Here is a 24,598-nt window from a genome sequence, read left to right as displayed (position 1 = left end):
GGCTTTTTGGGTCAGCTGAGTCTGAATATGCAGCACGAAGCGCCGGAGAGGAACGAGCATTGTAAAGACTGGCGGAAATCGATTAAAATTGACAATGACTAAAATTTCTTGTTCGAAGAGGGATGCATCCTGTTTGCATCCCATGACTTACCCCATTCAAATCAAATCAACACCGTATATTTCCTTTTCGTTTCAGCAGCATTTATGTTTTGTGCAGCTAATAGAGAGAACGTCAAGCCTGCGTTGCAAATGATAAAAAAAATGAAAAAAAAATCAGAAGTGCCCCATATACAGGACTGTCTCAGAAAATTAGAATATTGTGATAAAGTTCTTTATCTTCTGTAATGCAATTACAAAAACAAAAATGTCATACATTCTGGGTTCACTACAAATCAACTGAAATATTGCAAGCCTTTCATTATTTTAATATTGCTGATTATGGCTTACATCTTAAGAAAACTCAAAAATCCTATCTCAAAATATTAGAATATCATGAAAAAAAAATGTTTGTTTTTTTAATTGCATTACAGAAAATAAAGAAATGTATCACAATATTCAAATTTTCTGAGACAGTCCTGTATATTATATGGCCAAAAGTATTTGCTCACCTGCCTTGACTCGCATATGAACTTAAGTGACATCCCATTCCTAATCCATAGGGTTCAATATGACGTCGGTCCAACCTTTGCAGCGAGAACAGCTTCAACTCTTCTGGGAAGGCTGTCAACAAGGTTCAAAAGTATGTTTATGGGAATTTTTGACCATTCTTCCAGAAGCACATTGGTGAGGTCACACACACTGATGTGTGTGAAGGCCTGGCTCTCAGTCTCCGCTCTAATTCATCCCAAAGGTGTTCTATCGGGATGAGGTCAGGATTCCATGCAGGCCAGTCAAGTTCATCCACATCAGACTCCGTCATCCATGTCTTTACGGACCTTGCTTTGTGCACTGGTGCCCAGTCATGTTGCAAGACTGGGTACCAGTCCTAACTGGTCCTACAGGAACATGGAATTGTCCAAAAATGTCTTGGTATACTGAAGCTTTCAGAGTTCCAGCTCTTGAAAAACAACCCCGCGCCATAATCCCCCATCCACCAAATTTCACACTTGGCACGATGCAGTCAGACACGTATCGTTCTCCTGGCAACCGCCGAACCCAGACTCATCCATCAGATTGCCAGATGGCGAAGCATGATTCGTCACTCGAGAGAACGTGTCTCTGCTGCTCTCGAGTCAAGCGGCGGCGTGCTTTACACCTCTGCATCCGGCGCTTTCCATTGCACTTGGTGATGTGTGGCTTGGATGCAGCTGCTCGGCCGTGGAAACCAATCCTATCGAGCTCCAAAGCTCCCAGTCTGAAGGCCACATGAAGTTTGGAGGTCTATAGCGACTGACTCTGCAGAAAGTTGTCCATCTCTTCGCACTTTGCGCCTCAGCATCCGCTGCCCCTGCTCCGACACTTTACGTGGTTTACCACTTTGTGGCTGAGTTGCTGTTGTTCCCAAACACGTCAATGTTCTTCCAATACAGCTGATGGTTGACTGTGGAATATCAAGGAGCGAGTAAGTTTCACAACTGGATTTGTTGCACAGGTGGCATCCTATTCCTGAGAGCAACTCATTCTTTCTCAAATACTTGAAAAAAGTAAACAGTCTGCATTTGTAGGTGCTTGATTTTATATACCTGTTGCCATGGAGGTGATTGGAACACCTGATTCCGATTATTTGGACTTTTAGCCATATAGTGTACGTCCTATCCTCCTGTCTAAAGTGGCCTCACACATCCCTTACTTTTCTTTGAGGGAAAAAAAAAAATCTTATCCTTCTTACGGCAGCTGCTTTTAGGATTTGCCACGACAAATCAACTACCTTTTTCTAATACCAACTAACTCCATGTCCTCTTTCACTCCATCTGTCTTCAGCTGTCACATAGGCCTCCTGCCAGGCCGTTCCAACTCCAGCATCCTTCTACCGATAATATTCACTTTCCCTCCTCTGCACGTCCAAACCACTTGGGTCTTACTGTGGGGCATTCAATCGTTGAAGGAAACGAAATAGAATTTTTTAAATTTCAGCCGTGAAAAAAAATCAATTTTCGGAGGCTCGTGTACTGCAGAGGAAATTGTTAGCCCTTTATTCCTTTACCATGGTGTACATTTTACATGGGAGGTTTTCCGATGCTGCTTGAGTCACACTTACATTTTAATATCAGTCACAATTTGTCAAAGGTCGTTTTCAAAATTGAAATTAATAAAAAGATATCGGAGGCCTTCTAAGTCGCAGGAGCGCCTGAGCGACCTAGACTTTCATAAGCATTGAAAAATAATTTCTCACAGCCTATGTAAAAAGTTGGAAAAGAAGTTTTTTTGACAGGATAGGAGAAAAAGAGCTCAGTAAATTTGTAGATTGTAAAAAGTAATTTTTTTTAATCAAAATATTTTTGGATCTATTCAGTACATATAAATATTTATGTTTCATCTGTGTTTATAAAATCAAAACGTTTGCCGGTCTCATAATATTTTTCAGTATATTAGGCCTTATACTTGAGTCTTTGAGGCAAACAATCACCATCACCAGAACTTTGCAGGCCACCGTCCACACAGTGGCGACAGGACATCCAAATATTTCTGATTTTCTGACTGTCGTTGTAGCTGACAATAAGATATTTAATTGACTTTGTGACAAATGTTCTTATTTCTATTTATTTTTATTATTTCATTTAAGATAAGAACAACTTTATTAATCCCGAAGGAAATTGTTGTGCCAGAGTTACAGAAAATATAACAGTAATAAATAATAAAAAGAAAAAGACAGAATTAGAAATAAAAATAAACTAAACTATAAACTATAAAGTTACCTTCAAGTAACGCCTCCGTGGCGTCATTCACAACCATTTAAGTCACTTAATGGTGTTTCATCCAATGTTTTTATCTCGCAGTGATGCTTAATAGTCACGCTTTTTACTAGATTTGACAGAATATTAGACATGTGAAGTTTGGCTCCGCTGGGTGAAAAAATTAACACAAATTCGTCCACGCACATACAGTAGTTGTTTTTGTAGAAATTATTAATGGTTTGTGTGTCGATCAGTAATTATTCATCCAATATTTTCGTAAAAAAAAAAAAAAACATGAACATTTTATTCAACCTTCCACTCTACAGTTCGAGGTTGGCCTTGCTCCCACTGCATGTGGGCGTTGGCAGTTCTCAAACGTCTAAGCAGGTTTGTTGTTAATCCTGCTCCAAAGGATATTTACATTTTGCATATTCTACACTCTGTCATGCATTCTGCTGCTTTGTCGAAAATGTTGCTCGATGCATCTTCTTTTTTGATTTTTTTCCTCATTTTTCTCAATTTGTCTCTGAAGTATAAACACATGAGCCTTCACTCAAACGGGCAGTTGAGGCATGTTATACACGGGTTTCGATCTCACGAGGACCATTGTGAAGCATCTAACGTAGTGGACTGATGGATTTCAACCAGCTGAATATTAACATTCAAAACATGCAGGAAAACGAATAGAAGCCTTTGAACCGAATAATTTGTGCTTCTGTGCTACTCAAACAATAAACATACAATCTGTGTTAACTGCTGTTATCTATCCCAGTTGCCTTTTGCATATTTTCATAACGATTTGCATTTGCATTTTATTTGCCTGTTCTCCCTCTAAATAACAGTTAAAAATCCTCTGCTTGTCAAATTTTCTCAAAATGTAATGATCTGGAGCATCAGACACTCCAAGCTACCATGGAAACACGAAAACCCCCTAAACCTGCAAGTTGTTGTGGGATCATTCTAATCCAATGAAAACAACAATTTTCATTTTAAAATTGTTACGCACAAATATCTTATATTATAGTAAATATATAGTAAATAATATAAATAATACAGATTTAGTAAAAGAAAAATACTACATGCATTACATTGTTTAATTTTATACATTAAGTGACACTTCCTCAAGCAAGATTACATCATTTAGTTATAACAAAGCTTTTAGAAAAATAATTTTCCATCCTGGGTAAATGTACTAGAAACCAGCAATTCCCAAGCTTGCGGTTTGACCGAAAGACATCACTTAAATAATTTTTTGATTCACTGACGCAACAAATGTTCCCCAGTGATTTGGATTCCGCTTCTTTTCTCACCATTAGTTCCATTGCCAATTGTCAAATGGCAAAAATCCCCACGCCGACTCGCTGCCAATTTCCAAAGTGTTCTTGGCACAAATCTGGCCTGTCCGGCCAAATGAATAGTGGAGCCTTTCTGCTCAGATGTTTCCAGATAATCTCCTTTCAGATAAGCGGGCTAATAAAAGTCCAGACAAGCATACATTGTGAAATCCCTTATGATTAATGCAGAAAAGGAAATTAAAAAGTTAAGGATATTGCGATAGAATTGACAACTTGCCTGGATTATTACATTATATTACTTTGGCTTTTTTTACTGGCTAGAGATCTTATCCTGACTTTTGTCTGGAATTGAGTCTTCACCCTGAACAAAACAATTTACGTCACAGAGACTTTATGTACCAAACAGGGAGGACAGTCTCCTCAATGACACTGATTCAAATGTGGCAAAAGTATCTTTGTGGGGACTCTCACTGATATTTACTTGGGCTTTGCAAACTGCCCTTTAAAAAGGAAATAAGAGCTGGAACAAAGATATCAAAATCTTTTTAATGAAATGATGATATAATACAATATAAAAAAAAAGGGCAATGATTTTTTTTTTTTTTTTTTTAAAACGCTCCATGATGAATCAAAAGTCAAAGCCAGTGGGAGACCTTTGGTTCACGTTCTCAAAATGAAATTCGCTGGAAGATTTTACTTCTTTCTTAACAACAGTTTTAGTGCCATGGATTCCTATCCATGAAAATAGCAGATGTGGGACCAATAGATGTCTTTTCTCCCCACAAGCAAGAGGAAAACTCAGGGAATCAGCTCTTCAGAGTTCTTTTAATTCCCTAATTCTGATGACAATTCGGGGGGGGGGGGGGGGTTCGTAAGTACAAAACGAAAACATAAGAGAGATCTGTGTCACCTAGATGGAGGTATGAGCATGCTGTGAGGAGGAGGGCGAAGCAGCAGCAGCGGTGGATGGGAGAGAGGAGGAAGGTGGCTGAGGAGTGGAGGAGGCGGCCGCGGCAGTGGAGGCGGCAGCAGCTGCTGATGACGTCGTCTCTATTTTGCTGCTGTGTGTGATGAAACGCAGTCGCAGCTTCATGGCTGGACGCAAGGTCATGATTATTTTCTCTACCTAGAGAGAAAGAAAAGATAAGATGGAAGAGTAATAGTCGACGTGATTACGGAAGAGGGGCTATCGTCTCGGACGGTATCTCTGTCTTCATGAATTTCGAATCTCTAAAAACTTGCCATCTTTGCGACTGTTCGCCGAAGACGATTTTCAAGGAGACTTTCAGGGATTATGTCGGAGGAATGGAGATGTTCATCTATCACTCAGTGTTAAGAGAAGGTGGCTCCTAATATGAGCTGCAGCCGGTAACTATTGCTGTCATTCCCAGTAAAGAATAATTCTGATTCATTTTAGAATTATACAAAACTGATAACAAGACAAGTTTAATCAAATGAACAAATACTTTATAGTTACCTCTGGTAAACTTATCAAAGTATTATGATGAAAACATACATTTTTTTAGTAAATTTCCATGATAACACATTGTCTTCAAGGACATTTTTTTCCTAATGACAGGCAGATAATTTAATCTTTTTATCCCCAAGATTCTGCAGGATGCATATTTTATTTATTTTATTTCTCCTTTATTTAACCAGGAAAGTCCCATTGAGATTAAAAACCTCTTTTTCAAGGGAGTCCTGGCCAAGAGGCAGCAATAGAATACAATTACATTTGAAATGAAATTAAAATGCCATACAAATCATATAAAACAGTTACAAATCTGTGGAGTCGTCTCAAGTGCTCTCAATCTGGACTTAAAGCCGCTCAATGAAACAAGTTCCGTGAGTTTCCAGTCCTTTTGCAACATGTTCCATGTAGTGGGGGCAGAATAGACAAAATATAAACCCTGTTTCTAGTAAGCCAAGTGAAATCATCAAAAAGACCGACTTGCACACAAGCAACCAGCATTTTAGATCAATACTTATGAGCACCATTAGAAACCATCCTGTAAAAATAACTTCATCCATATAAAGTCTTTGAATTTAAGGCCACAATGGGCGTTCCTCCACACTCTGCCACTATTCTAAACTCAGCGCTCAGATCAGGGCACTGGTGATTTAGTGACACTTATCTAGGGGGAAATGAAAACAAAAAACTGCTCCAGCTGAAGGAAGGAGGTCACATATGTCACTTTGCAAGATTTGTGGCTGGAAAAATGTCTCCTTCTGCTTCCCGTTTGATAAGTTATTTTACTACTTGTACGACTGCCTTCTGTTTAACTTAAAGAAATCATGTTTGAAGTTCGGTGTCAAACTGATGAGAAATGCTTCTATCAGAGGACATGCATAAAGGCTGACCTGCTCCTTCACACTGTCCCCAGTGTACATGTATTTAATGTGATAGAGGAAGTCACAGATCGGGTCCATGTAGCTGAGATGCTGACTGTGTTGATCCACGGCCTGGAGCATTTCATAAAAGGCCACGCCAATCTGAAATACACAAACGCATTATTAACGGCCACATCATGTCCACACTAAGACCAATAACAAAATAGTCTAGCAAACAAGTCTAGCAAAAGAAATGCGAAAAACTCAAGGTATTTACTTCCAACATGCATCTTGTTCTCTCTTGCTGGAAGCGCTGCAGGAAAGGCCCGACCAAGTGATACACATAGAGTAACTGGAACTCTGTCTGGACGATAGGCTTCAGAGTCTCTGAAAGGAATCTATAAACACATATTTCATAAATGTTGGTTTTTTTTTGGAAACATTTGTGGAAATGAAGCGCAAAAAAATAAATAACAAGACAATAGGAAACACTCACTTTGGAATCAGGGACAGCTGCCCGATGGAGGAGTGATGCCAGACGGCGTGCGCTAGCGCTAGCACGTAGCTGCAGTTCATTTCACTGTAGCTCTGATGGCAGGCGGTGAAGTCCAACAAGGCGAACGGACAGCCTGCCCACTCCGTCTCCGAGGTCAGCGACGGGGAGCCAATTACTGACACTATGCGGTCGTGGAGAACAATCCAGTATGGTTCCTGGGAGAGAGGAACTCTGTCAGTGTGTTCGGCTCCCAGGCTGTTAGTTCAACTGAAAAGGTGGTATGAGACGGCGAGCGTACGACATCTGTCTTACAGGTAGTGCGGTGATCACAAGTCCGATGGCATTCATCCACGCAGTGATGTTCTCTCTAGGAACAAGAGGTTGGCTGAAAGAGTAAAAGGAGAGCAGTGACCGGCATGTTCATGTACGACAAGTCAACACAAATCAGAAAGTCAGCGTTCTTTTTCAGACAATCTAACTAATACAGATGACGCTGTCCTTCGACCTCACCTCTTTAACACGACATTGAGCAAAGCATTGCCGACATCCTTTCCCGGCACAGCTAAGGCCATAAGCTCCACGCAAGTGACATGAAGTGCACGGGCTGCGGGATTGGGGAACTCGTTGAATCTCCAGTCGCAGTTCGGGAATGGACCGGGTGATTTTCCTGCCATGGGTGGGGGAGTTAAGGAGTCACGTTCAACGAGTGCCACACATTTTGGAAATGGATTCACAGTGGGTTCTTGTTTTAATGAAACACTTATTCTCCATAACGTGTCATCTCCTGAGCAAGCACAATATCTTCAAAGTTTTTATTTGCTATGTGTGGAGATAAAAAAGGATTGATGCAATCTAATGAATAGCAAAGAGCGACAGGGGGGCACTATGGAATATATCATTCAAGTACTTAAGAGAACAATGATTCCCTATAAAACTACGGGAGGATCAATTGCTGACAACTGTGATAGATGCTTCTACTTAAAAAGAAATGGGATAGTGAAGGATATTGTCCACCAGGCGTCCAATCAGCTTGCAATAGTATGTGTCATCGGGAATCCACACGTTGTCCTCTCTTGGGTTCATACCGAACTTTAGATAGGTCTCACTGAGACACCAGCCTGGGGTCCGGTTGTCCTGTTACATTAAGAAGAGAAAAATCCATTGCAATATAACTGTGAAATATTATATATATGACATTGTGATAAAGGCAAAGCCACATGGGTCAAATTATTGTTTTATCACTATTTTCTGAAATGCCAATGAATAGTAGAAATCGCATAAAGTCCTTTGTACATTTGGTTTGCCTGAAAGACTTGAATATGTAGACTCAAGGAGGCAGTTAAGGCCCCCTAAAACACAAAATATGAATGTATTAAAACAGTAACCGGCTCTAATTGTTAACACCAATGAGCATGAAGTCTTTTGTTAGAATGTAACAATGGTTATATGAAGCAAAACCTAATCTGTCACCTTATCATAATTCAGATTCTAATCTTTTAAAGCTAAATGATGCAGATTCACCTGTAATAGGAAGGGAGGTCTGAGTAATGTACGAGTGAAAGAGTTATAGAAGACAACGGGGAAACTGACCAATCTATTCGATAATAGGAAAGGGCCTTGTTATTGATGACAAACTGAAGCTCCAACCACACAGAGGGATACAATTAAAACCTTTTAGAAACATTTTTAAACGAGCTGCCAGGCTAATTAGTTACTCACAGTTTGGATTGCTGACAAACATTACTTCTACTGAGGCCATAGTTCTGAATTGAAAGGAGTACAATTTTCATGGTTTGAATGCGCTGTTATATCGATTTAATCTCCTTAATTTCCACCTGCGCGGTAAAAGCAGCCCTGCATCCTGATAAAGTCATCCATTTTGTCTTTGGAAATGGAAACAATATACTTTAGGTCTATATTTCTGAACGTGTAGCTCAGTGGTAGAGCGCACGCTTCGCAAGTATGAGCTCCTGCGTTCACTGTAAGTCACTTTAAATAAAAGCGTCTGCCAAATGACTGACTGACTGCATTATTTCTAGATGTGAGATCCAATCACAAAAAATACAAGACACAATTCAAAGTCAGCCAGAAGGAACTACGCGAACAGGTCACCCAAGACGCGAGTAAATACAGGTCTGAAGTGAATATCTTATGCGTACTTTGTGTGATTCAACTAAATCATGTATCGAGCTAATGCATGATTTAATAAGCCAGCTGTGTGTGTGGGCTTCCTTCGATCAGCTCTGCTGGCTTACCTTGAGTGAAGACATGATTGAATGCACCAGTTTTCTCTTCAGATTAGTTCTGTCTCTCAGGTGTCGCTCGTAGTAGTGAAGGGTGTTGTACAGGTAGGTCACCGGGCGATCTGCACACAAACACACAGCGGTTTCCTAAAACACTATCATTCCAATTCTGGAAGGTTCCTCATTTGCATTTTCAAGTGTAAATACTTAATCGGATTCCCCTCGTCGCAAGTCAACTGATTTTCATCAAAACCGTGCTCACCATGGAATTTATACAACCCTCCAAGATGGTCCAGCAGTGTTTCTAGAGATTTGGAGACCGGGAGAAGCTCCAGGAAGCGGTGGATGACGATGTCAAAGACAGGGAGGAAGCGCAGGCACACGTTGCCGAAGTAAATCGGCAGGTACTGATGCTGCAGGTGCATGGGAGGGTTGACTTGCTCTGCAAGCCCTTCAAAGTACAATTTCTCTGGGTATTTCTGGTCGGACAGGACAAGACATTAAGTTTTGTCATTATAAAAATGTTTATTTTTATTGTGGTGTTACATTTGGACACCAGAAGAAAATGTTAACTTTGGTTTACATCTCTGATGATGTTGTCAATTGCGTCAGCGACTTCCTGGCTTCATGTAGCTAAATACTGCAGATAGTATCTGACATAGAGCTGTCCAAGAAAGTGACACTATGGATACAATTTAAAAAATAACAAAAAAACTTTTGAGCCACGAAAATTTAAATGAATGACATTGCTTTTCAGTCACAGCCCTGATGGGAATGGTGATTCAAACTGAGTTCTACAAAAGGTTGCCAAGTTCAGTAATTGAGGTCAATTGTGTGTTGGGGTTCATTATTTAACAATCAATACATTTCTTGTACAAATGTTCGTTCTTATTTTCATTTTCTAATGTTACTCACTTCATGCCCGGAAACTTTTGTGTGGATGAACAATGTTCTCTAATGTCTTTTCTGACAGAAAACAACCACCACATAAGCAGTTATAGTAAATACCTTGTGGTAGCTCATGTGCTTGTTGTGCCAGTCACTCTGCAGCCAGTGCTCGGGAGCGTTCTCCTTGACAAAATCGCTGACTCGGTTTCGGAAATCGTTGGCCTTCAGCAGAAGCAGCTGGATTATGAAGTAGCAAACCTGAGCTTCATTCCCCTCGTGGCTTCGCATTGCCTGGCATTAAAAGACAAAAGGAGCGAATCACAGAGTCCCTAAATTAGTCATCTCAGAACTTAGCATTAAGGTCATTAAAGTTAATGACCTTTTTATTTCCGTGTGTGTGTTTGTATGTGATTAGCTGTGCTCACCAAACACAGAATCAGTCTGTCTAGGGTAACTATGTTGTATTTCCAGATCATGTCATTAAGTATTTCAATGCACTTGTTGAGCTGGGGTCCACCGGGGGAAGTCGAGAATTCGTACACAAGAAAGTCTGCAAATGTGCGCACGTGAGCCACAAGAGCCCGGGCGCCAATACTTTCCAGGACTCTGAGGGAGACAAAAGACAACCAGTGAGCTTATCATACCAAAACAAGACTGTATGTCCAATTCTTTGATGTTTACAGATTAATGAACACCTCAGCCACCACATCCAGGGCAATTTAGACAACCTCATAATCAGACTATCACAACAAACACTCAGCTATATCGCAGATTTGTCAATAAACTGTTGGACTGGGTTTTGTATTTGTAACTCTGGTAATATCCTCTTTAGATATTTTGACATATGCAAAGTTATGATATGGGATATTGTAACATAGAGTGATGCAGCGACACAATGGTGTAGCTAACGGTAGATAAACAATCCAAAATTAAATGTAGTTTGAAGGCTTCGCCCAAAAATTGCATCGAACCTGTAGCCTATCTGACTAATGTGGTCGGTCTCGAGAAGCATCTTCCACAGTAGGCCCAGGAACAGAGGAGGGGACCCCTGCATGGAGAAATGAGTAATGATATCTTTCTCGTTGGCCATGGACTTCCACTTCCTGTACTCTTCCTCCACATTCTTCTTGAGGTTGAAGCGGGACTCCTGAGGAACATTGCTCTGTTTGAAGAATGCCTGGGCAAAAGAGAAGGAGTTGTAAGAGTCAATATGCATTAATGTAGTGGTTTAAAAAGACGACAACTTTTGTTTCGCTTTGCTCTTTTTCACCTGCAATGGAGCAGGGAAGCAAGACAGGGTGTGTGAGGCCCAGTTATGAGGTGTGAAGTTCATGATCGTCTGAAGAATATCTTTACACCAAGTCCCGTGGATGGAGTCAGACCCTGTGAAGAAATCTACATACACAGACAAAGGAGGTGAGTGGACAAGGAAAGGACAACGGTGAGAATGTGGGAAATCTCAACACTGGAGTCAAATTGAAGGCAGTCATGGCATGAAGACTCCCCTTGAATTATCACTTCTTGAGAATGGTGGCATTAAAGAATCCAAATATCTTATTAGAGATACCGGTGACATGTGTGGCTCTGGCCAAGGTAAGGATCAGTGCTCGATTCAGTTCCTCCGACTCTGCAGACAGAACCGTCTTCGGGTCATTGAGGAATCGGGTGAACTGCGGCTGAACCTCCGAGCTTCCCAACGCAGTGATCAATCGCAAAGCTGTGCTCTCAACACTGATGGACACACATAGAAGTAGAGCGAACGATCATTTGTCTCTCCTCCAAAGGCAGCGCAGGAAAATGTATTGACAATAAAAAGGAAATTATTTATTTAATAAATCCTATATGAAATGGCAATAACAATTTGAATAATTACTAAAGAGCAGACTGTAAGGCTAAGTTTCATGTCAGTGACTGAGATCTCTTTTCAAGAGATCCTTGAAAAGTTACAGAAGCAGCTGAAGCTGCAATCTAATAATGAACAATATTTCATTTGTCACTTATGTCTGTGAATTAAGCTCACGCAGTGACCAGGGGACAGGACAGGTGGTATCTAACGGCTCCTCGTTTGCTTTTACTTTCCAGAATGTCCTTGAAAACTAAATAGTTTCTCAGGAGACTTTCAGCAGCACTCCGGCTGCCCTTACTGCTTCTTCAAATCCCTCCCACTGCTGTATACCCTCTCCCATCTTTTCTGAATTAAAAATTTTCCTGTCAGTTTATTTTTTTTAGATTGTTCTAAAAACTGTTCGAATAATGAAACGAACATCTTTTTAGATAATTTCTTATTCATTTTCAAGTGAATTCTTGGTTATTTTCAGGTCAATTCTGGAATGTCTGCAATTCTCAAAATCTAGTTTTGAGGTCATTTATTAAATTTTTTTTGGAAATATTCTGTCGGACTTCATTAACTGGAAAATAAGTCATTATTTTACAGGATTTTGGGAAATTCTCAATTGATCAGTACCTCTCTATGATTGGGATGGAAGCTGATGTTTGCTAATTTTTGCAAATTATTTATTAACCTTTATTTATCGGGGTAAAAAAAACATTAAGATAAATATCTCTTTCGTGAGGGTGACCTGGCCAAGAGATCACCATCACATGTGCGAAGAGCATCTTTTCAGAAGTGACAGTACAATTTAAGCATAAAACACTTACAGTGAAATGTGCGGTGGCTGTAAGTCAACACTAAAACAAAAATGCAAGAATTTAAAAACATAAATACCATAGATGTAGCTGGTTCTGGTTGGTCTGGGGCACTGCAGCCAGGCTGTGGAGGTGACTGAGGAGCTGGACTCTGTAGTGTGGCTGAATATGATGCATCCTGTAGCTGAACATCTCCAGTAAAGTGTGAAGAATTCCCCAGGCGTGAGATTTAAACACGCTGGGCAACAACTGGCCTGAACAGACAGGAAAGGGTCACATTATTCACAATGAACTGCATGTCGAAAAAAAAAAAGGCGACAAAGCAAAAGTCAACATGTTCTGGAGCAGTCCGCACTAGAATCCTTTCAAGAATGATTTCACAGCATGAAAAAGACAAAAATGTCAATCTTTAATTATATAAGAGAACTAAATATAGATATGAATCTGCTTTGTACATGAATATAGGGTGGACATTGTCAATTGTAAAGCTAAACTGATATATTTTTCTTTACAAGTATTTTCCATTGCCATGTTGGAACTTTGGAGATGCCTTAAAAAAATAGAGATATTATCTTCATTGAGTCATTCATTCATTGAGTCTTTTTTTTTGGAATGATGTAATGAATCTGGTTATTCTCCCATTTCTCCCAGCACAGCACACTTCTGTGGAAAAATAATGTCTAAACTCACTTATGAACCCTTTGATGCCCAAGGACTCGATCTCCATGTACACCAAAAGTCTACTGTAGGTTTCTACCAGCGCGGGAGCCAGGGCCACGCTGGACTTGGCATGGGCCAACTTAATCACACGTGTGGCAATGCTGTGGATCAAACTGGACGGACAAAGAGGAAATGTGAGAACGCGGGACTGATTCATTAAACGAGTATCGTATACGGGACTTTGCTTTCTGAAAAACTCTGTCCTTCCAAAACCTGCAACTCCACCTACCTCATCTTTGCATGCACGGTGACTGAATCCAGCAGGTTCATGGGCAGTGGGGTGACCGAGCCCGCTGCCATACAGTTGGATCCCGGCAAGTTGATCCTAATCGATGTGTTTCCATAAATGGTCTCCACCAGAACACCCATAGGGAGACCGAAGCACTCAGAGTTGGTGCTGTAGGCATTACACAGAAGCGCTATCTTGTAGTCAGACATACCCAGGGTCTTGTTTCGTAATGACTGCTGGAGAAACCTGAACATAGGCAGAAAATCAATTACACGAGTGAATAATACGATTAGATAGAGATTTATGAAGTGATTAATGGAGTACAGCATTTTGAAAACCTTGTTGACATTGTAGTTTTTTGGAAGAGTTTTTGGAAACTTACTCATGATGCAGTTTCAGAGAATGTGGTATAGGTATTTGTAATTTAGAATTGTCACTGTGGCCTTTGCGGTTTAGGTGGATCCAGATGCACGTCATGGCAAAGGCATGAGTCGACTGTGGCTTGTTGATATCCGGCACTGGAATGCACTGGAGTGGATGAGAAAGAGCAGGATTAACCTACAATCCTTCTCATTACCTTCAATTAAAGCTCATTTTCAATTCCCATATACAATTACTGGACTATACCTCTTTTTCTGGATACAGCAGGTCAAAAAGCTTCATGACCGGTAAGAAGTCCGCTAAAGCATTTTTCTGAATGCTTCCTGATATGAACTGCAGTAAAACCCACATCAGGTGGTCTCTTCCTTTTATGAGACCACGACCTGCAAGCTGTGGAAGCGAGTCAGAGAAAGCAAATGAATATGGGGTACTTACAACAATTTCAAATTTAATGCTAAAAAGTTAACCAAAATAAAATGGTAAAACAGTATAGAATATAATACTGTATGCTGGAAAACATTTTGATCCTTATATGACATTTGAAATTATTTGAGTTGACCACACCAACATGGTTAATCAATATCTTCAGATTGTCCTTTTGGCAAAATATGTCTAAACCCTATTGATGTCGTGCACGGTTCTTGCTGGGATTGAATAGACAAATTGATCAAATCTTCTACATATGAAAATTTAGATCTGTAAAGTTTAAATGTCATGCAATATGTTTGCCAGGACTGTTGAAAAAATGAAATATGCTATCATCTCATAGCAGCAGCTCATATATTAGCTGAGATCAACCTTGAACTGGTACCTGATGAGCAAATGTTATAGTGACTGCTGCTTCCTCTTTGCACTAGGTTCTTAATTTCTTTTCAGACAATTCCTTTTATTTATCAGAGAATTTTTTTTCCTCGATTCATCTAGTCACGAATTCCATAAGCCTCATCTGCAATCAAGATCCCCTTCATTCACACGTTACAAAGAAAAAGCCGCCAACAATCCATCTCCTCGGTTTAACATACATATGTTACTGCTGTCCAGTCAAGCATTATTGTCAGATCTCCCACCTCCATCTCTTTCCTCTTACTTTTTGATGTAATGAGAGCACCATGTGCGGGAAGCTCGCAAACTGAAATAATACAAAGAAGATGAGCTGAGAGGAGAGGTGCTGCCACAGCAACTGGCTGGTCCCTCCGATATCAGCGTCAAAGTGTTCCTCGGTTTCCGAGCGCTCCATGGCGTACACCACCAGGTCCACCAGCTGCTCCTCCAGCACGGGGCAGCGCTGCTTATTCTGGCAGGGGGAAGGAGGGAAGAATTAAAGGATAACAAAAATAATGGATAGGACAGAAAGGAAGGGAAAGAGAGGAAAGACATCCAAAAAGAGTGAAAGTCCGATCAAGGCAGAAAAGAATTCGACAGATGGAGAAAGGGAAAGGAAGACAGCAAAAAGGAGAGAATGAGACAAGAATAATCATTCAATTGTATCACATACAAATATATTGATGAATTCTGACTAGAAAATAAGCATAAAACCGTCCCCAATATAGGCAGGAAATTCCTTACCATGTCAAACAGGAGAAACTTCTGACCTTTTCTCCTTGATTTTTGGGTTATTTATTTGAAACTATCTAGGCTGTGCTCAAATTTCAAAAATGAATATATTAGGAAGAGGATATAACAAAATGAGTCAAAAGAAAACTATAAAACAATCAACTACAGTAAAAATGTATTTTGCTGTGAACTTATGATTGAGCAATTTATGTTTGCGATGCAAGCATTACCATTTAATCTGCGATACAAAAACCATGACATAAATGACAAGCGCTCAAATCCAGTGGTATTTTTGAACCCTTGAAGGACTTCAAAATTCCCAATTCCAAATGCAACAAAAGGCTAATGATGGAGAGGTAAAAGAGAGAAGGCAGGAATGAAACAAGGAGAAAGTCACGGGAATGGAGGAGGAGGGAGGATAAGGAGGTGAGCAGTGACAAGATGAAAGTTATTGGGATCTTTACGTCAGATGTTGAATTAATGAAATAATTTTTTAGATTTCTATGGAACAGTGTTACTCTTTATTCCCATTTTTCAAAATGCCTGTGACTTCAATTCAACAGAATTATGTCCCAGTGTAGGCTTTGGTGGATAAGTGTAGACATGGTAAGATAAAATCATCAGTATTACAAGTATCATATTCCAACAAATAGTAGCTCTTTGCAAATAGGTCACCAGAATGATGAAGAGCAGAAGATCTAAAAAGAAAATGCAGCTATTTTGGCAATTATCCATGGTGGGAAACTTAATTTTACCCACCAGATTCAGAGCAGAAGAATAAAAGGTTTCAGCTCTGGCTACCAGAATTGACTGGTTCCTTTTTCAAGAAAACAGCAAAGCGAGTTCCCAAACAGCACGGCACAAACAGAGCAACATGGTACAGAACAGCACAGCGTAGCATAGCACTGAACACCAAACTGAGCCAAACAGCAAAACACATTCCAGCATGCACACTAACAGGACTGGGAAGGTGGGGACGCTGTGTGATGGGTAAGAAGAGAAGCTGTGAGGCATTGTCTCTCGCTTGCCTTCGGCACAACTTCTCTTCACCTGCACCCACTCACACATGCGTGCACACACTCACGCGGGAGCAGGGACTATGAGAGAGAGAAACTCGGGAGAAAGAAGAGTGAAAAAGAGAAACCACACACTCGCACAACATCTGCTCAACTGCCATTGGACAAGATTAACTGATAGCTGCGATTAAAGCGAAAGACAAGCTGGTCTAAAAACACGCCTTAACGGAGATAAATCATTTTTTTCTAAAAATCAAAAAAAAAAAAAAACACCAAACGAAATGCAGTTTGTTCCATTAACCTTTTTAATTTTTTACAGTGTCTGGATTTTAACTGCCATCTACCCGACAGACAATAGTGTGAGCTAAAGGGCCAACACTGCCCGGACTACTTTCACTCGACTGAGGAAGAAAAATCACGACTTGCATTTGTCACATCCATAATAATTACTCTAATTTGGAGTGTTAAAAAAAATACTTGGGTTACTAAATTGAAATCAAGAATATTACAGGAACTTATATCACCACGTTTTACTCAGGATTTATTTATCTATCTTGAATTGATGAACATCACAAAACACAGGTCAGAATTCACTCATCCAAAAGGAATCACTCAACAGCCAACCTGGGCAAAACACTGATTTTACAGACACCTAAAAGAGAAGCAGAAACAAGCGCCAGGGAAGTGCCAAAAAATATACATAACAATTTGATGATACATATTCATGTACTGTTTTTACACCAACTTTACTGTGAAAGACATCAGATGATAAATCGTACACGTGTCTGGGACTAGCGAGTCCAGAGAATTGTGTCAAATGTCATATAATTGCATAGAAACAAGCCTCACTAATGTACTGCAGTGTCAAGACAATAAAAGTAAGTTCAGACTAGAAATAGGAGACCTGCTATATTAAAACAAAAAATCCTCAAGATCCACCCACGTAACATGAGAGCTTTAAATACAGTTTCACCATAAATCTGTTAAACACTCAGAACCAGGAATGTGCCAACATTGAAGCCATATATCTACGGTACCTCTACACTTATTTAGTTGTTTGGGTTTTTTTTTTTCCTTTTCATTATATTTTTTGCTGGACACCAACTTTTTCTGCACACATTGTTTGTTGTCGTTTGACTGACGAGGCTGGTTTCAGCTGATTGATGTCGATCACGTGAAACGTAAAGAAGACCGGTGCCCATCTTGATCACAGTTAATAGAATATCGCTTTGCCCAGGTCAGCATCACAAACAAACAGCAGCTCAAGGTCAGACACAAGAGGACCTTGCTGACAAGAGGCCAAACTACATCCACACATGCAGTGCACCAGGACTTGAATTGTCAACAGCAGGGTTTAAAAATAGAAATACTTTGTTCAGCTTCACTGACCTTTATCAACAAAGCCCTCATTTTGAAATCTGATGAAAGAATGTCTGGATAAACTAAGAACTAGAAAGGTCTTCCCTCCTTAAAATTAGATTGCAGAGTAGCAAACCAGTTGAACAGCTGAGTAAATGCCACCAAAAATTTTTTACACATCCCAGTAGGAACAAAATCAAGTAACCATTATGTGTTCGGTGTTTTCGCTATTAAACCACTTATAGGATTAATCTGAATCACAATCTGAACAATTCTAACAAATCATTCTCATTTTAGGGGCCCTTTTCTATAGCACAGACCTTGAAAATAGTGACCCTGTTAAATGCAGTCACTTGCAACATTATGCGACATTGGGATCAAACTTAAGAGGATAAAGAGAAGCTTTCTGTCTTAGCCAAATATAGATAGATAAAAATTAAGAATTAAACACCTTATAATAGTTATCAGCAATGGTGTGTGATAACAAAAAAAAAAACCTCCTCTATTCCGCAGTTGTTCGCTATCATTTCTATTTCTTTGTGAATATGTCTATACATAGAGTATCTCTATTAATCCCTGCTGTGACGATCTCAAGCTCTGTCGCATTTCTTTAATTCCATTTCAATTCCCCCGCCCCAAACTTTTCCACTTCTAGCTCAGTGATGCCAACAGTGTGCAGTCAGTGTGTCTAACAAGCTAAGTGTCCTTAGGACTGGTTAGTTTCACAGGTCAGGCCATGAAGAGGAACAACATACCTGGGCAATGTTCAGAGTCTAGAGAGCGCATGTCAGAGAGACAAACACGACATACAACCAGAGAAGGAGAAAGGAGGAAAGAGAAACATAGAAGAAAGCGACAGATAGGGATAGAAAGAGAGAGAGACAGAAAGAGAAAGATGAGACTAAGGAGCTAGGTTATTCACTGTCTGTTCAGCAGTTAGCTGAGTCAAACATGCAAACTGGAACCTCTGTAACATATGAGATATTCATCAAGTGAAAAATCAGAGCCCTGTCTAGTGCTGATTGCTGAATTATTCCACCATCAGACCTTGCCAGCAGATGCACTTCAATCAGTGCATTTTTGGTCAAGGTCACAACAAGAACTTGGTTTAAATCAGGGTTTACCGGGGCAACAAGGGAGGGTGGATTTGCTTATAGTGGAGAATGTAGGGTGGACAAAAAAATTACAATATAAAGGATCAGATCAGTGTTTCCTTTACATTGGCAGCACTTGGGCGGGCCACAGAGGAGCATAATATCCTATTTTCTGATTTAATGACATCCAATTGGAATAACTTCCGGTGAAAGCCATATGGCGGGGATAATTAGAATTCATGGCATTGTCTGGCACTAAACAACAACAGACAGAATGTGATGGTTTTTATGATTCTAAAGTATATTTTACACTTCCACATATTTTAAATGCCAACTTGTAATGATTTGTTTTTCCCCAAACACGACACATTTGAAAATGAGCGACTTTGTAGCGGCTCATTGTCGCAAGCCAAAACCACCACCAACATGTATTAACTCTAAAAGTGTGGGAAACGCTGAAGCTGAGCCAAGAATATAGAAGCAGCGAGGTAAGACTAACAAAGGGTAGCCTCAAAGAAAGAATATAAATGTTAAGGATGGAATGTTAAGATAATTATATGGGATGGCTCGGGTGAAGGTCAAAAGAAAAGCAGACACAGATAGAGGAGAGAACAGGCCATAAATGAGGATGAGGACTGGAGGAGTGAGGGGAGGCCCTGTCATTGAAGGAAAGAGGAAAAACAGAGGAAAGAGGGGATGTACCTGTTTGTTGAGTCCTAACATGTTGCAGACCATCTCTCTTGAGTATGGCTGCTCCAGCACATAGCGTAGCAAACCCGTCTGCGGCTCAAAAAGATCCTACAAACACAGAAAAACACATGAACGCAGGCTTTGCCGTGTTTGTGTAGGACCACTTGTGGGGTTCTGTGCATCTGCTACCTTGTCAAATGGCAGCATGCCTCTCAGAGGGAAGCGGAGAGTAGTGGGATCTAATTTCCAGGAATTACAGATGGCCCCACTGTTATTTACAACCGGTAACAGGCTGCATCGCCCTGAGGATAAAAACTAAATGAATTAACATGCAATATAAGACATATGTAATTAGATTATGTGCTAAATCATATTTTTGAAACTTGCAAGTAAGTTAAGAATCAATGCATTCTGCCTCAATTAATGCTCATGAGCAAACATTTTCTCAGCCTTCAGACTTTACACCATTCTTCTGAAAATCAAATAAGCACATTTTAAATACTTCAAGGCACAACTGAATAGGCTCTCACCACAAATGGAGTTGATTCTGGCAGTGGGTCGAAAACTATCCACAAAGTCTGATATCAAGCTCCCTAAAAGCTACACATTTATTGTAAGGGGGGAGAGAGAACACAATTAGAGAGATGCAGCTGTAGTTACAACACATGTGTAAACACATATACACACAAAAACTTACCCAGTGCGACAACTGACCCTCTGGATATAGTTTTCTGATCTCTGTGATAGCAAAGTAGGCTGGCAAAAGGCAGGCATTTCTGTCCAAAATATACTCTACTACCTGGAATACACACAAAAATGGTTTGTTTTTGTTGACAGACCACATTTAAATGGCGACTAATTAAAATCTGAAAGTTGAATGATACCTCTCTGGCGGCTAACAACTGCTGTACGACAGCCGAGCTGACAGAGATAGGAACTGTTTGAATTTTATCCAGCATAGCTTTCAATAGGTCTCGAACACCCTGCAAAAGATTTAAATTTACTGAAAAAAAACACGCACAAAACATGAATGCAACAATATATTGTGGTTTTAGTTAGAATTTCTTCGGACAAATTGAAACTTCTATGAATCTAATATGATTGGAAACATTTCATAAGAATTTAATCCATATTATTTTACCATGTAATACATTTCAACATCAGCACAAAATGAGTCACAATTAGCATTTAAATAATAACACCTTTACTGAACAGTTAGATTCTCGTGTAAACTGAACTAATCACATAACAGCACATTGTAATTTATTTCCAGTGAAATACTCCCACATGAGCAAGATGAAAAAGAAATTGTGATTCTTCTGCAAAAAGTCAATGTGTGTAGTTCACTGAGAATCAATCCAAAAAGCACCAGTGCGTGCGATCTCAGACCTTGTAGTCCACCCCACCGATGATCTTGCGAATCAGTTTGAAAGTAAGGGCCCACAATAATGTCCTCTCCCACTCCAAATTTTCTGAGCTTATTAGAGCCACACAAACCATCCTAAAACAAAACAAAAAAATGGATAACAGTCATGATTAAGGTCATTTAGATGCTTACAGTATATCCTTCACAGCTGTTAAAGTGATGGAATGCCTCTTGTTTAATGGATGACTTCAATTTAACTTCATAATCATATTAATTCACAAAAAACATTTTCCATTGGGTATAAAGGTCTAAATAAATCAAATGTTTACATAAATTAATTCAATATGAATATTTGAATTTTTTTGGTGACAGTGTGTGTGTGTACCTTGGTGGTAAGAGACTGGTCTCCACAGCCATTGCCAGACAGTCATAGAGGAATGAGATTCTTTTAGGACTGTGCTGGCTGTGAATGAACCGTACTATCCACTGTACACACTGTTCATGAGACTCCTGCAAGGTGACGAACAATTCATTATGTCAATTAATGTCTTCACATGACCATATTAGCACCATAATAACTTTATAACTTTCCTTTTAGCAAAACCAAAAACTGTTGCATTTCTACTTAATAGATGCTTATTTCCACAGTCAAAGTAAGCGTGCTTGCTTTCACATGCACATAAATGATAAAAGGTATGGCTGTCAAGATTCAGGGAACAAAACCATTCTACTGCCATGGAAAATGTAATTATGTGGTGTCACAAGTCATCTATCTGTGTAATAGGAGTTCAATACTGGAGTTCACACATAGATGAAAAACAGAGCACATCACAGCAATTTGGGTTTTTGTTTTGTTTTGTTTTGTTTATTTTTGCAAATATTGAATATTATTGCATGACCTCTACCCATGTATTTGGGTGAGTATTCAAGATGGTCAGTTTTTATAACTCTGGCTTAATTTGCCAAGATAAAATTGTTGGAATACTTCCTGGAGGCTTGCTTTTCTACTGTGAGAAAATGTTAACATATGAAGCTTATTTAGAGACGGCATGGCACAGGAGGCCGAGCAATCATCTCTTGAATCGAACATTCCTGGTTCAATTCCCAGCTCCTCCTAGGATGTCAAAGTGTTGTTGAGCAAGACACTGAGCCCCTAACATCTCCCCACTGGCACTGATGGATGGCAGCTAACAGCCCATGGTTGATCCATGGTGGGTTTAATGCAGAGAACAAATTTCCCCATGAGGGATTAATTAATAATTGAATTTATGAAGCTACGTAAACGTTATCGGATGACTTCAAACTTCCAAAAGCAACTACGGCATAATATAAACAGATGCGTTTTAGATATGAGTTGTGCTCTATACTGCACAATATAAAAATATTTCCTTACAGTTAAGCTTGAATGATTTTGGCCTCATGTTATTATGTTTGATGTAGGAGTTTTGTTTATTTTAGTAACACAGTCTGATGTAGGGATGTGTGTGTACAACCTGTGGAAGTGTTCCCCAGTACTGTCTGAAAGCTCCAAGACAACTGATCAGCTTTGTTCTCTCATCCTCTGGCGTGTCCATACACATCCTAAAAAAACAGATGCAGCTATTATTATTATTATTACCAATACCCTTTTTCTGTCAGAGCTAAGAATGGAAAAAATACAGTACTTTTCAACAACTTTTGTCTGTACACATATATTTGAACTTTTTTAAAGAAAAAAAAAATCCAAATGAAGAGCTGTTTGACCACTCACCCAAGTAAAACAATGTGAATTTTCACAATTTCACTTATCACAATAGTGTATGAATGTTTGGTCTTACCCCGCAAAGGCCTCTTCTATCATCTCAGTTTTCTGAGAAAAAGACAAATAGAAATATGTACATATTTTTTTAGCTTATTTGAGATACCTCAACCTGTTTTTTGTTGTTCTATTTCTAAGCATCAGAAAAATCATACATCTCCATGCATATGTGCATCTGGAAACGCATATGTGACAAAATGACACCAAGTTTTATGGACAGAATATTTTAGTGAAGGTGTGACATTGATATACTAACAAAATACAGACACGCAAATAAACCGAAATAAATCATTTGTCTTTGAATATGGTTTATCAGTCTCTCTTTGACGAAACCATCACTTCCATTGATTTCTTGAACCGATGCTAGTAATATTGCCAAATTGTATGAATGACAGTGATTTTCTGGCGTCAGGAATCGTAGCTTTCCAAAATATTTGCGGGAATAATGTGATAGGCGCAGTAAAGGTGAAAACCGTGACAGGAGCGTTGTATCTCCTCATATTACGAAATTAAGATGCGTTGCATGAAAACATTCATTTAGCGAATTTGAAAAGTGCTTTATTTATCTGCAAATCCCCCCCTGGTATGACAACTCACGTTGGAATGAATACCAGGCATGCTAACTAGCATTAGCCAAAGTGTAATTGAGAGAAAATGCAATTTACCACAACATCTTCAAATATGCTCTGGAGCTGCGCTTCCATTGAAAGAACCATGATTGTAGCAAAATACACTACTTTTGTTTTCAGCGAATCATAACAAGTCAAATTTTGTACCCATTCAAAGGGCGCAAGCTAAATGCTAACAAACAACAGATGAAATACGAAGTGACGTCACGTTCAACCTTAAAAACGGTCCGAAGAATCATCAAACCGAAATTATAGTTCCGCGTATTTTTTTTATTTTTATTTTTTACCAAGATTTAAATGTACGCCACTATAATTGATTCTTTATCTATTGCAAAAATAATTATTAACAACACAAAGAAAAAGATGATATGTATTTGAAGATATGATGTGGGGGTCAAAAATGAAAGGGGATACTTTGTACTTTTTTCACGCCACTGTTTAAAAGGTAATATAGAAATATATATTTGGTGATATCTGCATATTGAACTCTCCTCACTTTGACAATTAACATGCAAGCTTTTTACCTCCAATAATCACGTCATATGCAATATGAAGAGTTTTAATAGTCATGCGGTTGTTTTGCACTGCACACTATTGCCCACTAGAGGTCACTACACAAAAGCCTATGAATGCCCTCTGTTAGATGTTTAACTGTTGGATTTGTACTAAAACTAGTAATAATAATAGCACCCCTTGGCTATTTTAGATGAAACAAAACTGACAACATATAGCTGATTTCGTAGCAACAGCAATAACAAACCAGATGTCAAACTAGAAAGAGCTAAGATGTTCTAAATGGTCCATTAAAAAAAGGAAAAAGAAAACTCGAATATATGAAATAAGTAATTTCTTATTCAACAAAAAGTTGAACTGCATGAAACAAGATGCGTTTTCCTTCACCGCAAAAGCCATTCATTCTTGTGGGCTTGGAGAGACTCACTTCTTTGCGCAACAGCACAGGAACGACGGCTGAGGAATTTTGGCAAAGTCATTCATGATCTACTTCGATTTTTTTTTTCAGCCTGGTAT

At 39.3% G+C, this 24,598-nt stretch overlaps 1 protein-coding gene across 3 annotated transcripts; it reads right to left on the bottom strand.

Annotated features, from left to right (window-relative positions):
* Positions 1-1,244: 1,244 nt before the first annotated feature.
* On the bottom strand, positions 1,245-23,766 carry med23 (mediator complex subunit 23). 3 transcript variants are annotated; one of them, XM_086167397.1, is made up of 32 exons: positions 23,606-23,766; positions 22,960-22,991; positions 22,636-22,723; positions 21,528-21,652; positions 21,166-21,277; positions 20,661-20,759; positions 20,474-20,575; positions 20,307-20,376; positions 19,966-20,078; positions 19,789-19,884; positions 18,748-18,765; positions 15,151-15,357; positions 14,310-14,453; positions 14,065-14,210; positions 13,683-13,928; positions 13,424-13,566; positions 12,813-12,987; positions 11,655-11,818; positions 11,358-11,482; positions 11,059-11,264; positions 10,513-10,693; positions 10,208-10,378; positions 9,462-9,678; positions 9,212-9,321; positions 7,964-8,090; positions 7,467-7,632; positions 7,269-7,341; positions 6,957-7,171; positions 6,738-6,858; positions 6,491-6,622; positions 5,040-5,255; positions 1,245-1,540 (listed from the first exon to the last, which is right to left on the bottom strand). In XM_086167397.1, exons 1-31 carry the CDS (start codon positions 23,654-23,656, stop codon positions 5,040-5,042), a joined length of 4,191 nt encoding a protein of 1,396 aa, XP_086023523.1. In that variant the 5' UTR covers positions 23,657-23,766; the 3' UTR covers positions 1,245-1,540. The 3 variants fall into 3 exon arrangements, with proteins under 3 accessions (XP_086023523.1, XP_086023522.1, XP_086023524.1); XM_086167396.1 differs by lacking the exon at positions 1,245-1,540 and having other exon boundaries at positions 4,662-5,255; XM_086167398.1 differs by lacking the exons at positions 1,245-1,540; positions 18,748-18,765 and having other exon boundaries at positions 4,662-5,255.
* Between the last annotated feature and the right edge of the window lie 832 nt (positions 23,767-24,598).

This window comes from Fistularia commersonii, chromosome 20, assembly GCF_037954325.1.
Source record: "Fistularia commersonii isolate RoL2024-O1a breed Wild chromosome 20, RoL_Fcom_v1.0, whole genome shotgun sequence".
NCBI lineage: Eukaryota > Metazoa > Chordata > Actinopteri > Syngnathiformes > Fistulariidae > Fistularia > Fistularia commersonii.
Note: the sequence above shows the minus strand (reverse complement) of the source record. Positions and strands in the feature narration are given on the sequence as shown.

Bases quoted from the DNA above. Each gene is read 5' to 3' on its own strand.
- med23 (XM_086167397.1), bottom strand. From the start codon at position 23,656: ATGGTTCTTTCAATGGAAGCGCAGCTCCAGAGCATATTTGAAGATGTT. The intron at 13,929-14,064 runs GTAAGTTTCCAA...GCCTATGTTCAG, and splicing joins TCTCTGAAACTGCATCATGA to GTTTCTCCAGCAGTCATTAC. The intron at 6,623-6,737 runs GTAAATACCTTG...TGTGTATTTCAG, and splicing joins GAACAAGATGCATGTTGGAA to ATTGGCGTGGCCTTTTATGA.